Source organism: Somniosus microcephalus, chromosome 10 (genome assembly GCF_052327205.1).
Source record: "Somniosus microcephalus isolate GS21.2 chromosome 10, FLI_Smic_1.0, whole genome shotgun sequence".
In the NCBI taxonomy this organism is placed as follows: domain Eukaryota; kingdom Metazoa; phylum Chordata; class Chondrichthyes; order Squaliformes; family Somniosidae; genus Somniosus; species Somniosus microcephalus.
In genome coordinates this window covers 158,333,026-158,348,130 of record NC_140996.1, presented here as the reverse complement: position 1 = coordinate 158,348,130, position 15,105 = coordinate 158,333,026, and the positions used below count along the sequence as shown (strand labels likewise).

Sequence of the window (15,105 nt, the reverse complement as noted above, 5' to 3'; positions counted from 1 at the left end):
CATTGTTGCAAATGGTGATAAGTAGCAACATAAATTAGGCTAAAAAGGTATTCAATTTAGGATTTCAAACTTTAATAAAGTACCTGCTAGTTGTTAAATCTTAAAATAAATAGTATGGTCTTAAATTGGTTGCTACCATTCAAACAAATTAAAAGGCTCCTCATTGAAAAATAATGAAGACAGCAGCAAATTATAGTCTTTGGTAAGCCAGGTTTGAAAACAAAACAAAATTGTTTAATATAATTAAATTTCAGACACATCACCAGAGGGAGAAGGATAACTCAGTAGTTCATTGGCATCAACTGAAATTGTCTAGCTTTGAAGATTGTGTTTTAGTGTCTCTGTTTTGTGAATTGGAACAATTATTTACAATATCATTATTCTGGAATACTTACAGAATGGAGTGTTCCATGTTACAATATAGATAATTTGCTGCAATGCTACACAAGATTAAAAATTGAAAGCTGTATAGGTAACATGACAAAGATGTTGTCTTTAAATTACTAATTTTGCTTCTTAGCATTGTCTGCTGGAAGTTCCTGTGCTAATTGAACATGATGGTTCCCTGGGTAGCGATGATTCAGATAGCAGCAGTTTAGTTTCAGACAATTGTCCTTGTGGCAAATATTAGAAGCCAGCCTGGAGGACTGCGGATAAACAGCCCTTGTGTATAACTGTTATAAATGGTGACAATTGATACCCTGCTTTCCTCGTACATCCCAATATATTATTCTCTTACTTTATTAAATGAAGTGCATTTGACATTATAGACTCAAATTACAACTCAATTATTGAATACAAGGAAATAAAGATAGGGAAAAATAATTTGCAGTGAATTGGCCTTTCACTGGAATTTTTTTTTTTAATTAATGGAATCACCTCATCCATAAAAGATTAGACTGCAGAAAACTGATTTCATTTTGTATATTCATATGGACATTATATTAATTTGATGAATGATCTTTCTATGACCAATATATCTTTCATAATTCAGTGTATTATGAAAACTCAAAAATGGTGTCATGATTCAGACTGTAGACTTAATTTGTACTTTATAAATGTAGGGCACATAATCTTCCATATTGGAATGTAGGTCATAGTTTTGCAGCTGCTCTCAGAGGGGGGTGCAATTTGAATAGAAATTTACTATTTTCTGTTGAATAAATCCAGATACACACACATATCTGGGGGCGCTACTTCCTTGGCCCATTTAGTTCTTTTGTGTTAAGCATGTACCCATAATACACAGCCAAGCAACCAGTGATTGATGACACGTACACAGTATCAGTATTGTCGTGTCTATACATTCATTAATAACATTACTGCATCATTGAAACTCTGTTTTATTCAATTTTGGATTAACTTTTTGGGCTGCAAGCCAGTGTCCCCACTGTATTCAAATGTAGCTTCAAACTGACTAGTCAGGTAAAAATAGGAGCATCATTTGTCAAATGTTTGTTCAAACTTTATCAACCCACTTTTGTTTTAGAACTTTCTGCCTTATTTTGCAAACAAATAAAAACTTGATGGAGCCTGAAATAGTGAACTGGCCCTGGACAGAACTAGAGTGTCTTGTACCACGGGTGACTGGAAAATGGGAAGATCCCAGTTTGTGCCCCATATTTTCTGCTCCACCTTTTTCTGGTTGTGAGGGGCAACATAGGAACAGGGTTAGGCCATTCAGCCCCTTGAGCCTGTTCCACCATTCATATTAGATTATGTCTGATCTGTATCTTAAATCCATCTTGCAGCCTTGGTGTGGTAAACCACGTTCACTATCGTTAGCACTGTTCACCACTGTTCGTTATAACTGTATCACTGACCACTATTGTATCACGGTACGAGGTCGCCTCTTGCCACACTGCTATACCTGGGATGACCACTGCCGACTCCGCCTTGGCTCCACCCACCAGGCCAGGTATAAAGGTGAGCGACTGGCTGGTATTCCTCCTGCTTGGATCGGATCACCCACGAGAGTGGGCTGTTATTTAGTCAATAAAAACCTTTAGTCACCTTCGTAACTCTTCGCCTTTTATTGGAGGAATTGATAGGTATATCAATTTTATTGACTAAATTTAATGATGTCCGACAACGAGTCACAACCGGCGGAGGAGCCACCAGCGCAGCTCCCAGGAGCACAGCCACACCAGCCAGCTTGGCTGCGAGCCCTCAGACCGCCGTACCTGGACCTGAACCCACGAGCAGCAAACTCAGCCGCAGACTTTAAACACTGGCTGGTCTGCTTCGAATCATACCTGAGAGAATCCAGCGTCCCTCAGGCATCCAAACTAAGTGTCCTGCAGGCACAACTGAGCCCGAGAGTATACACTCTCATCGAGGACATGACTACCTACGAGACCGCCATCAACCTGCTGAAACAGAAGTACCGGACCCCGGTAAACTACATGTACGCTAGGCACCTCCTAAGATCACGGCCGCAACAGCCAGGAGAATCAGTAGCCGAATTCTCACAGGCGCTATATGCACTCGCCAGGAACTGTGACTTTAAATCGGTGTCGGCAGCCGAAAATACTGAAGATAATATCCGCGACGCATTCCTGAAGGGCCTACGGTCCGAGTACTCACGGCAAAGACTGCTGGAAGCTAAAGACCTCAGCATGGAAAAAGCTGAAGCCCTCGCTATCTCCCTGGAAGTGGCCCACCAAGATCAGGAAGCATTCACCAGGTACTGCTCGCGACCCTGGGACTCGGGCCCGACCCCTACCACAGCACCCTTCCCAGCGCCGCCCCTGGGACCTACCTCTGCGTCGGCGTCCCGGACCCGACCGGCCCCGCCACCCCCGGCACCGGCCCCGACATCGGGCATCCGCGATCGGGCCGCCGGCTGTTTTTTTTTGTGGCCAGGAGAAGCACCCGAGGTCGCGCTGCCCAGCCAAGAACTCCATATGTAGAACCTGCCTGAAGAAAGGCCACTTCTCCAAGGCCTGCAGGAGCGGATCCTCAGAGGCCAGCAGTGCCGCATGCGAACTATGGGGGCGGCCATCTTCGTTTAGGGCAACTGAGGCCAGCATCCCCACACATGAGTCATGGGGGCGGCCATCTTTGTTTAGGGCAACTGAGGCCAGCATCCCCACACATGAGTCATGGGGGCGGCCATCTTTGATTAAGGCAACCGACCCCAATAGTGCCTCATGGGGCCCTACCTCGTGGGAGACGCCATTTTACTCACCACGCCCGACCGCCTCGCCCGCAGATGACAACGACTCGCTCAGCTACACACTAGCTTCCGTCACCCTGGACCAAGCCCGCCCGCACCATCTGTCCAAGTCAATGATGGACATCAAAGTGAATGGCCACGCCATGACCTGCCTGTTCGACAGCGGAAGCACGGAGAGCTTCATCCACCCAGACACGGTGAGCCACTACTCCCTCTCTGTCCTACCAACGCGCAGCCGAATCTCGATGGCATCGAGGTCCCACGCCACGGACATCAGCGGCTACTGTGTCGTGACCCTGTCGGTTAAGGGCACGGAGTATAAAAACTTTAAACTCCTCGTCCTCCCCCATCTCTGCGCTGCCGTCCTACTAGGGCTGGACTTCCAATCCCACCTCCAAAGCGTAACCCTAGCATACGGTGGACCCCTCCCCCCACTCACAGTCAACAACCAGCAAACGTTAAACCGCCCACCGCGTAACACCTGCAGCCTCTCCACCCTCAAGGTCCCGCCACCCTCTCTGTTTGCTAACCTTACCCCTGACTGCAAACCCGTCGCTACCAAAAGCAGGCGGTATAGCGCCGGGGACAGAGCCTTCATTAGCTCTGAGGTGCGGCGCCTCCTGAAAGAGGGCATTATCGAGGGGAGCAGCAGCCCCTGGCGTGCCCAGGTCGTAGTCGTAAAGACCGGCGATAAAAACCGCCTGGTCATCGACTACAGCCAGACCATAAACAGATATACCCAGCTGGACGCATACCCCCTCCCCCGCATATCTGACATGGTCAATCAGATTGCACAGTATAAAGTATTCTCGACCATCGACCTGAAGTCGGCCTACCACCAACTCCCTATCCACCCTGAGGACCGCCAGTATACCGCCTTTGAGGCGAATGGGCGCCTATACCACTTCCTTAGGGTCCCCTTCGGTGTCACTAATGGGGTCTCGGTCTTCCAAAGGGAGATGGACCAGATGGTTGACCAGAACGAACTGCAGGCTACATTCCCCTACCTAGATAACGTCACTATCTGCGGCCGCGACCAGCAGGAACATGACGCGAATCTGGAGAAATTCCTCCGTACGGCCCAACGGCTGAACCTCACCTACAATAAGGAGAAATGCGTGTTTAACACCACGCGCCTTGCCATCCTCGGCTGCGTAGTGGAGAACGGAATCATCGGCCCCGACCCAGAAAGAATGCGCCCCCTCATGGAGCTACCCCTCCCCCACTGCCCTAAAGCACTTAGGAGAACCCTGGGGCTTTTCGCCTACTATGCCCAATGGGTACCCAATTACGCGGACAAAGCCAGACCCCTCCTGAAAGCCACTTCCTTCCCCCTCACGGAGGAGGCGTGCGCGGCCTTCTCCCTCATTAAGGGAGACATAGCCAAGGCCACGATGCACGCAGTGGACGAGTCCATCCCCTTTCAGGTGGAGAGCGACGCCTCCGACTTCGCCTTAGCCGCCACCCTAAACCAGGAGGGGAGGCCAGTGGCCTTCTTCTCAAGGACCCTACAGGGCCCCGAGATCCGACATTCGTCGGTCGAGAAAGAGGCCCAGGCGATCGTGGAGGCAGTACGGCGCTGGAGGCACTACCTGGCAGGCAAACGATTTACCCTCCTCACCGACCAGCGTTCGGTGGCTTTCATGTTTAATAACAAGCTGAAGGGCAAAATCAAGAATGACAAGATTTTGAGATGGAGAATCGAGCTCTCCACCTACGATTATGAGATCTTGTACCGGCCAGGCAAGCTGAACGAATCCCCTGATGCCCTTTCACGAATGACATGCGCCAGCGCGCATATCGATAGGCTTCAGACCCTCCACGACCAGCTCTGCCACCCCGGAGTCACCAGACTCTACCATTTCATTAAGGCCCGCAACCTGACCTACTCCATCGAGGAGGTCAGGACCATGACCAGGAACTGCCAGACCTGTGCGGAGTGCAAACCGCACTTCTATAGGCCGGACCGAGCAAGCCTGATCAAGGCCACCCGCCCCTTCGAGCGCCTGAGCATCGACTTTAAGGGGCCCCTCCCGTCCTCTGACCGTAATGTGTACTTCCTCAACATCGTTGATGAGTACTCCCGTTTCCCCTTTGCCTTCCCCTGCCCCGACATGACCAGTAGCACGGTCATTAAGTGCCTGAATGCCCTCTTCGCCTTGTTCGGGTTCCCGAACTATATACACAGCGACCGGGGCTCCTCCTTCATGAGTGAGGAACTCCGGCAATACCTCCTAGAGAGAGGTATTGCAGCAAGCAGGACCACCAGCTACAACCCCAGAGGTAACGGTCAGGTGGAAAGAGAGAACGCGACGGTATGGAAGGCCGTCCTCTTAGCCTTAAAGTCTAAGGGCCTCCCAACCTCCCGCTGGCAAGAAGTCCTCCCGACAGCGCTGCACTCCATCCGGTCATTACTTTGCACGGCCACTAACACCACCCCCCATGAACGAATGTTCGTTTTCCCCAGGAAGTCGACTACGGGAACCACTCTACCAACCTGGCTGACCGCCCCAGGGCCGGTCTGGCTGCGGAAACACGTGAGGACCCATAAAACGGACCCCCTGGTCGAGAGGGTGAACCTCCTGCACGCCAACCCCCAGTACGCCTACGTGGCGTACCCAGACGGGCGGGAGGACACTGTCTCCCTACGAGACCTCGCACCCTCAGCCGATCCGGAAACACCGCCACCACCCCCCCCAACCTCAGTCCAGGTAGACGGCATGCCGGAACCCCACGAGCCCTCGCCGACCACGCAAACACCAGCATCAACACCGGATAAGGCACCAGCACCGGATAAGGCAACACCACCGCTGCGGCGATCGGAGAGGCTTACGAAGCCTCCGGACAGACTGACCTACCAGAATTGGTAGTACACTTCACCCCGCCGGACTTAATTCTAAACAAGGGGTGAATGTGGTAAACCACGTTCACTATCGTTAGCACTGTTCACCACTGTTCGTTATAACTGTATCACTGACCACTATTGTATCACGGTACGAGGTCGCCTCTTGCCACACTGCTATACCTGGGATGACCACTGCCGACTCCGCCTTGGCTCCACCCACCAGGCCAGGTATAAAGGTGAGCGACTGGCTGGTATTCCTCCTGCTTGGATCGGATCACCCACGAGAGTGGGCTGTTATTTAGTCAATAAAAACCTTTAGTCACCTTCGTAACTCTTCGCCTTTTATTGGAGGAATTGATAGGTATATCACTTGGTTCCGTAACCCTTAATACTGTTGCCTAACAAAAATCTATCACTCTCAGTTTTGACATTTTCAATTGACATAGCCTCAACAGCTTTTTGGGGGTGAGTGTTCCAAATTTCCACTAGACTTTGTGTGAAGAAGTGCTCCCTGACATCACCCCTGAATGGCCTAGCTCTAATTCTAAGGTTATGAGACTCCCCCAACAGAGGAAATAGTTTCTCTCTATCTACCCTATCAACGCCATAATCATCTTAACCATCTCAATTAAATCACCCCATAAACTTCTATACTCAAGGGAATACAAGCTTAGTCTATGCAACTAGTCCTCATAATGTAACTTTTTTAGCCCAGGTATCATTTTGGTGAATCTGTGTTGCTCCCCCTCCAAGGCCAATATATCCTTCCTAAGGTGCGGTGTCCAGGACTGAACCCAGTATTCTAAATCGGGTTCAAGAAGGCAACTCACCACACCTTGTCAAGGGCAATTAGGGATGGGCCTCGCCAGCGATGCCCACATCCCATGAATGAATAAAAAAATTGTTATGATTGTGAAGTTATTTGCCCTCACAAGTGTCTGAGAAGGCATCATAATAGTGTACATAGCACAGGAAACGTGGCACCTACAAGAAAGCACTTCAACTTGTAAGAGATCCTTATGTTAGCAAGCAATTGACTGTACTTGCTAACTGCATGGAGAAGTATAGCATACTAGTGTAATTTAATATTGTTTGCATAACTAGTGAGTTTCTGTGTTTAACTTGCTACAATTTCACTTCAAATATTTTTTCATTTATTCTCTATTTGGAGAATGCCTTCTTGTACCCCACCACTCATTAAATGATTTACTTTCTCCCCAGTTTCTTAATATTAATGGCCCAGAAATTCGGGTCGGGGGCTTCCCTTGCGCGCCGGCAGTTGAGCTGTAGGGCCCCGTGGAATTCCGCTCCGGGGCCTGGCCCAGCTGCCGGCGCGCAGTGCTTGCGTGTCCCAGGGACGTAGTTAGTGCGATGCATCCCCTGGGATCACGTGAGCCATGGGTAGCCAATCGGAGGAGGGAAAAGCCCATTCATAAGATTGACAGGAAGACCTGTCAAAACTTATGAATGTTACGGCCCCAAAATAGCAGTAAACCTTCAAATAAAAATGTTTTTAAATCACACTTTTTAAATAAACTATAAATTACATTAAATAACTATTTTAAACAATAATTTAAATTTTTGGAAAAAATAATTTTATATTCTAACGGGGCTAAAAATAAACTTACCTTGCTTTAAAGTTTTTAAAAATAATAAACCTGTGGAAAAAATGTTTAAATTTTAATTAATTGACCACTTACCTTGTAAAAAGCAGGCCTTACGCCTGCTTTTTACATTTCTAAATACTGCAGGCTTACGATCCCGGGAAAACCTGCAAAAAAAACTAAGTTCAAAGCGCACGCGCAGCCTCTCCTGCGCGTGCGTTCGACCTCTGAACCTCTTCGTTCAGAGGATCGGAAGTGCCGGTTTCCCGCGCATGTGCAGTGCATGCAGAAAACAGTGCGTGCGTACTCACCCGTGGAGACCCGAATTTCTGGGCCATTATATTTAATGCAATGTTAATCAGCACCAAGTATAATACACACCTCATTAAACTGTGAAAAATGCTTGGCTTTGGAGGACTGAGTTATAATGAGATCAGACTTTGTTTTTCAAAACTTAGCTCCCTAAATGTAATTTTTTTTACATACTTTCAGTTGAGTTTTGCTTACTTTTAGAAGAAATGCGATAATGAAAACAGTGCATGTTTTCTGTGTTGATTTAAATATAGGTGGAAATGTTCTTGAATTCCCAATATTAATGCAGCCAAGTGCTTCACTCAAAGAACATGTAATCCACACAGAATTAATATCATCCAAACCACACCTGAGGGAGATTTAATCATATTTAACACTTTATTACTGTTGGACAAAAAGTCACACACATGTATGTAAAAAAATCAAAACATTTTGTAAAAATGGATAAATGTTTTTTGTCCCATCAAGAGTGCAACAATTATGGAATATTTGTTAGTTTTGAAATGAATTGTAACTATTTAAAAGTCATAAGGTGACTTAGACAAATGTACATCAAACAATTTTTATAGCTCAGCATTTTGAAAATATATTTACAAACACATTATGACTTTTTCAGTTAACTGATATCAGAATTTTAAGCAAAATAAGAAGGTAATTTAAATGGTTCATATAAAGAGCAAATTCCTGGTCAAATAAAGAGGAAATTCCTGGTTGAATAATCGTTGCACACTTAATGTCAGTATTGTACTTGCAATGCTTAGCTCTAATTATGATATATTTTTGTCTCCTTTCAAGTGATACTGATAACAGAAAAAAATAAGTCTGTTCTGGGGACCATCGTTCCAAATGGTTACATGTAAGATACTTAACAGCATGCAAAGGACAGCTATGCTGCATAATATTTGTCTATGTGGGCAGGGCTCAGTGCTATGAGCCTGATGTACCATAATACTTCCTTCTACAAAAAGATACACTCCAAAGAGCACCAGGTGAAGGCATTTTTACTGAAATTACTCCATTTACCAATTTAGCAGCTACTTTCATATTTGCGTTTCGTGAAGTTAAGATGCATCAGTAGCCCTTGTGTTTTTTAAAAAAAACAACGCACTGAAAAAATGTCTGCTTTTATTTCCAGAGAGTAATTTTGATTCATTATGAAAATAAAGTGTCAATGACCTCTGGAGGGAGGGGAGTATACTCATAAGTTACTGTGCTCAACCATTTGAGACAGCTGAATTAAAACATGCAAAGTTAATGTGACAAGGTCATTGAATGACCCAGGGCTAATGAGCGTGTATCTCTGCTGATGTTAACTCGGCTCAGTAACTCCTTCAATCCAGATTCCTAATGATGTCACCACATGTGCCTGTGTAAACAAACAACAAGCCAAGAGAAATAGAAAATGACAAAAGTTACTTTTTATAACTTTCATTTTTAGAAGGGTACAGATTGTTACTATGTCCTTAAAGGAAGAGAGAATTTTATTTGTGACTGAAAGTGATGCTAGGTTTTGAAGGAAAATTATGCGACAGCTCAAATTTTTATTTAATTTAAAAAGTTACGAGCTCTTTTCTTCCTTCAAATTAGTTAGGAATTGAATTGAATTTAAAATAGTTGACACTTCCTCCAGTTACACTCATTATATACATTGCACTGTGTAAAGAATAAACTGTACTCTATTGCAGAAACTTAATTAGTTGCCTTATGGCAAAAGTAAGTAATTCACAAAGGTAGTGAGGATAACAAGACCCAGCGAGGAACATCACAACAAGGAAAGTAGGACACTACTCCATTTTGTTTCTAATACCTTGGGGGATTTTGAGAAGAAATTAATAGTTTTTTTACTGTCCATCTTGATATTTGGAGCATAAATGTTACAAATTCTTAATTCATATTCTTAGCAGAATGGCTACTTGACTTATTTCCATCCTATGTCGCACTTTGTTCACATAGACCTGTGTCAAGATGGCTAGTGCAACACTACTTAGTTAAGTGACCTAACTATGCTGCGAAAAGACTGGTTGCAGTATAAAACGGTGGTGTGGTATCATTAGCTCATGCATAATGTCACAAGTATTTTACCAAAACATTAAAAAAAAATTCTAGCAGGATTTTGTAGTTAATGAGTACAGTATAATATTTACAGAATTGCTGTTACTTCTCAGTATGTCTACAACTGAGTTCACCTTTTCTGAGTGAGTTACAGACAGCAGTGTTGATATGGGGCTGGCTCAGCAATGGCGGTGTGAATAATAATCTCTTGGTTGATTTCACATTAATGCTCCTCACATCTGTAATGAGAATGCAAAAATTTATTTAAAGGGGACTGTCTTGATGAAAAAGGATTTAGCAAACCTCTTTGGGCAGGAAGAATATTCAGAACAGTTGTGCGTCAGTTTCATTATGCTGAGAGCATGCAATGTTATGTTTCAATGTGATTTACATCATTGCATTGTGGGCTTGCAAATAAATGACAAGTTTATCAAGTAATTCTTCCAGATGATAGATGTTCTTTTAAAGTCAGGAGGCTCCTATATTATTGAGCTGGATCTATCTCTACCTATTTGTAATCTATTTTTAAGTATGTGGAATTGATGTCATAAATCGAACGATAACTCGAGATTTTTTTCATTGCTTGTGGAAGAAATTGGTACATTTTTGCTGGTTTTGTCTTGATCAATTTGGTGAAGATTAAAATCAATTCATTGCTTAGAGACCATACTTGTAACAGTATAGGGTATGTAATCCAATGTAACCATTGTGTTTGTGCACATGATCATAAAATAGCTATTTAGCATATTAGATTTATCTTGATGAATTAGGTTCATGTAATCATCAGTTTAGACCTAATAATTTTGAACGCCCTTATTTTTCATTGATGATGTGCCAAGTATAAATAGAAGACCCCAATTTAAACCAAACATTCAATGATTCGCAGAAAATAGCAGTGATAAAGCAGCTCAGCTTGCAGGAACATGTAAGAGGCATAGGAATTGATGCTGACTGTGTGACTTTGGCAAATCAGATCGTGAACATCCTCTTGGAATCTAGTGCAAGTATAAAGTACATCCCAAACCATCCTGAAATTATAATAATTGAAGTATCCAGAATTTTCCAGATGTCATGATGGACCAAACATGGAGGACCCCCTCCATTTCAGTGAGTGTAAATTCCAGATCCTCAATAGCCCAAGTTTCCTAAGGTCCAAGTTTCTCATGGACAATATCAGGGAGCGGTACCACTGCAGGTCGTAACCTAATACTTCACTTTCACTTCTGCAATCAAGTTTCGGATTTTACTCATGTCTCATCTCTGATTGCCAGCAGTTACTGGTTACCATTAAGGTTCCGGGAAAGGGAATAGGCTGGTCGACAAAAGCCTGTGCTCATGGGACTATCGGCCTACTCGTTGTCTGATTTTTCTTTTGTCAGTCCTATTGTGAGCACAGAATAGAATCAGTGGAAATGGCCTCACCTTTGGCATAATTGATGTATTTATGCCTTTCAGCCAGAAGCCTGATTATGAACTGAAGTTCTGTATTTGGCAGAATAGGATTCTGCTGTGTATGAATTAAAATGCTATTAAAAATATTGACAACCGAACAGAATTACTGATCATTATTCCACTCTCATGGTCAAATAAGATAGCTACCACTATGGAGAAAATATACTTGTACCTACCACCTGCTCCTGAGAAGGAAGAATTTTAGGTATAGTCGCCAACAGAACCTATGTTGTTTAACCTTAGAAAATCACACCCCAGATGTAGGAATGTTTTTATGCTATTGAGACATTTGCTAATGTGTTTTAACTTCAGAGGCTATTAATAGGTTCCAATGTTGTGAATACTATCAATCTTATATTATGGCGGAGATCAGGTATATCTTGGTATCATTTTTTGGGGGTGACATTAAACAATGTGAAGAGTTATATTTAATAGGACTTACCTAATGTGTATACCTGATGTATATAATTGAAGTATGCCAATTGGAACACATAGCGTGACCAAAGTGTTCAGAAGTTTTCATACTTGTTTTCATCTTGTATAAAATTTTAACTTTGTGTTTCTTCCAAGTGGGCAAAGTAAATTATAGAAGTGAAATGCAAATGTAAAACTGTTACTTTGATCGAGTTCCTTATATTAAACCAATTGCTAGAGAAAAATCTAATTGTAATTGTTCAACAGTGGCTCTTTGCTTCAGGTTTTATTTGTAAACATTACTTGAATTCGAGAACATTAGTATTGAAAGCTCTTTGATAGGGAATTTAAACATATTTGTTACTTACTAATGAAATCAAATAAATGATATAAGATCAATCTCTGGACCTAGCTGTTACATCATTTAGGTAATAGTTCCCATAGGATTTCCGCCACCCCCACCCCCCCAACTATTTTCTCCCTTTTCTCTTGAATGTGCAGGTTCTTTCTTTTTGGGGTCCAGTTCTATAGGCACCAACAGTCTTTCAATATCTCACTAAGTGCCCAACATTCATGTGCAAACCTAGACCGTGTCAGAGCCCAACTCGATGCTATCCTCCTCCAGAGTTCATACATGACCATTTTCCAGCAGTAGCCATTGATCAAAAATGGAAATCCTGGCAGTTTTTTTCCCCCACTCCCCAGCCTAGACATCAATTCAATTATCACACCCCAACTGTTCCCCTTGCAGGGAACAAATCAGCATAGACAGAGGATCTAAGTGATTTATTGTAATACAAATCACCACCTGATATTGGGGCTCTATAATCCACAAGCCAGAACTTGTGGGGTATGGAGTTTGATGCTATTTAGTGATTTATTTATAAGCAAACAATTGTTCACCAATATTGATTGTCTAGTTTTGAGTAGCAGAAGGCATTGTAATATGCCACTAGCATATGTTCAGCCAGCTATCACACTATTGTGCTGGCATCAAGCAGGGCAGGTACATGAGCACTAGTCTTTAAGTCGTGATGAAAAACCTGTAGGCTTTGGTGTGAGTGCTGGAGTACTGCAGAACAAAGTGATCAATTTCCTCTTTCAATAGTGGAGCTCAGAAAATCGCACATTCATCACCCAATAGCAGGGATTTTTGTCGGTAACCCCGAAATCAATCGATTAGCATGGAGAAATATGTTGGGAAAAGTGATGGGAATAAGGAAGAAATGCATAAGGCCCTAGCTACTAACTGACAATCTTTGGATACATATATTTTCAGTATGAATAGTTCTCTGGCAACCAGCCTATTATTTGCATCCTATTCCCCATTACAATTATTCATACAGAACAGAATTGCTTGCCTCCGACCCATTGAGAGTAATAGATTTCATTAATACTTTGCAATTTGAGGAAAAAAATCCTGAATCCTCTAACATACAAATACTGACGATAGACTAGTGACATTTTCTCTCCCTTGTGAACGTGCCTTTAAGTTGGCTGTTTTCTGTATAGTCAGGCCAATCAATCGATTGTCATTAATATGACCAAATCATTTTCAGTTGATTAACATGGTCTGCTAATTGCTACATTTTTACTATATCTTTATAGCTGCTCTGTCTGACACTTCATGAATTAGACAAAGTCATCTGACTATTATAATTAAACTACAAGCAACAAATTATTTGACTGGTGGTAGATAACTTTTTTTCTCTGGCGTTTGACAGCTCCAAACTAATCCAATTATTTTCTGGTTTCTAATTATTAGACTGGAAGATGAAAAATCATTACAACCTGTCAGAAAGCACCTCACATACAATCATTCATTATTTGTGCTAACCTTACCAAATAAGTTATGGTGATATATCAAAATTCTATTTTTGTTTTTTAAAAAAAAGTTCAAATTTATAATTTACATAGAGAATAAATGTACTTCAGTCTAGTTTAAATGCAAATGTACTTGTCTCTCAGTCTGTGGCTTCATGGGGAAGGCACTGCTTCAACATACTTTTGTATGTACATGTTTATACAGTAATGGCATTGTCAATGAAAAGCCATTACAGGTAGGTCTTTTCAATTTCTTTGGAAGTGACAATGGCAGTGAACGTAAATTCTTGATTCCTGTGACTTTGTGCTTTATTGTTTATCCACTTGTATTTAATGCCAAACCGCCATGATGATCAGATGATAAAACAACAGCTCTGAGTAAGCATCAGACTTCTTAGAAGCTTTCCGCAAAACTTCCTGGGAATAAACCAGTTTTTCCATTTCGCTGTAATGTGCCTTTGAACCATCCATCTTCCCGCTTCTTGTGAACAAACACTATGTCACCTTCTTTGAGTTCAATCTCAGCTTCACTCTGAGGGGGATACGGGACAAGCACTCGATACCTACCAAAAAGAAGAAAATAAAACGTGATCATGAGTCGCTCTTGCTTTGGCAAATACTGCAGCAGCTGCATTCGTTCTATTACTTTCATATGTTTAAACCAACAACCACCCTTAACAACCATCCCGATTACTTAGCTCAGTCTGCTATTCTCATTTAACTCTTTCCTAACTGAAAGATTTCACAATTACTTTTAATTTCCAGACTAAATAATGAATTCATTGTAGGCTTACATGTTTGGAACAATAGTATACTTCACAATTATGCAAACTAGCTTGAAGAACTCAGACAGCCAATTTGTTACCGAACCCATCTGGACGTTTTGCAAAAACATAATTTTGAGCAGAATTCTGCTTTTGTTTTCAAAATCAAATTCTTGATAAAGCCAGTAAAATTGAATATTGTGTGACACACAATGACTGAACTATGAAGCCTGTGAACACACAATGTGTTCATCATTTCAACATCGTTGCAATTCTCCAAGACTGCTTGTATTAGAACACAGTTCTGTCACCCCGTAACCTGGGTACAGATCCAACTCACACAGGGATGATGATCTCCTTTGACACTTGTAAAGGATCCAAAGTGAAAAAAAGTTGGGTGTTCACATTCTCAATCTGATTCCCAATAGATTTGAACCCACAATCCAAAGTTAAATGAATATTTAGTAGCAAGTAAAAGAAAAACTTGCATTTATGTAGCATCTTACCACGTCTCCCAGAAACATCTCAAAGCAATTCATGTACAATGAATTATCTTGAAGTGCAGTGACTGTTGTTATGAAGGCAAAGATGACACTGATCTGTTTCTCTAAGTAGGATGCAGGGATAAAGAAACGACAAAAATTATTGTCATGCCTTTTT

At 42.7% G+C, this 15,105-nt stretch overlaps 1 protein-coding gene across 1 annotated transcript in view; it reads right to left on the bottom strand.

Moving 5' to 3' along the window:
• Window positions 1-8,294: 8,294 nt before the first annotated feature.
• The window catches only part of LOC147111791 (E3 ubiquitin-protein ligase SH3RF3-like), a 442,366-nt gene continuing 435,555 nt past the window's right edge, over window positions 8,295-15,105 (bottom strand). Inside the window, exon 10 of the mRNA XM_085999027.1 lies at window positions 8,295-14,244. Within this exon, the coding sequence (XP_085855153.1) occupies window positions 14,076-14,244 (169 nt within the window). The 3' untranslated portion in view covers window positions 8,295-14,075. The remainder of the gene's footprint in view (window positions 14,245-15,105) is intronic.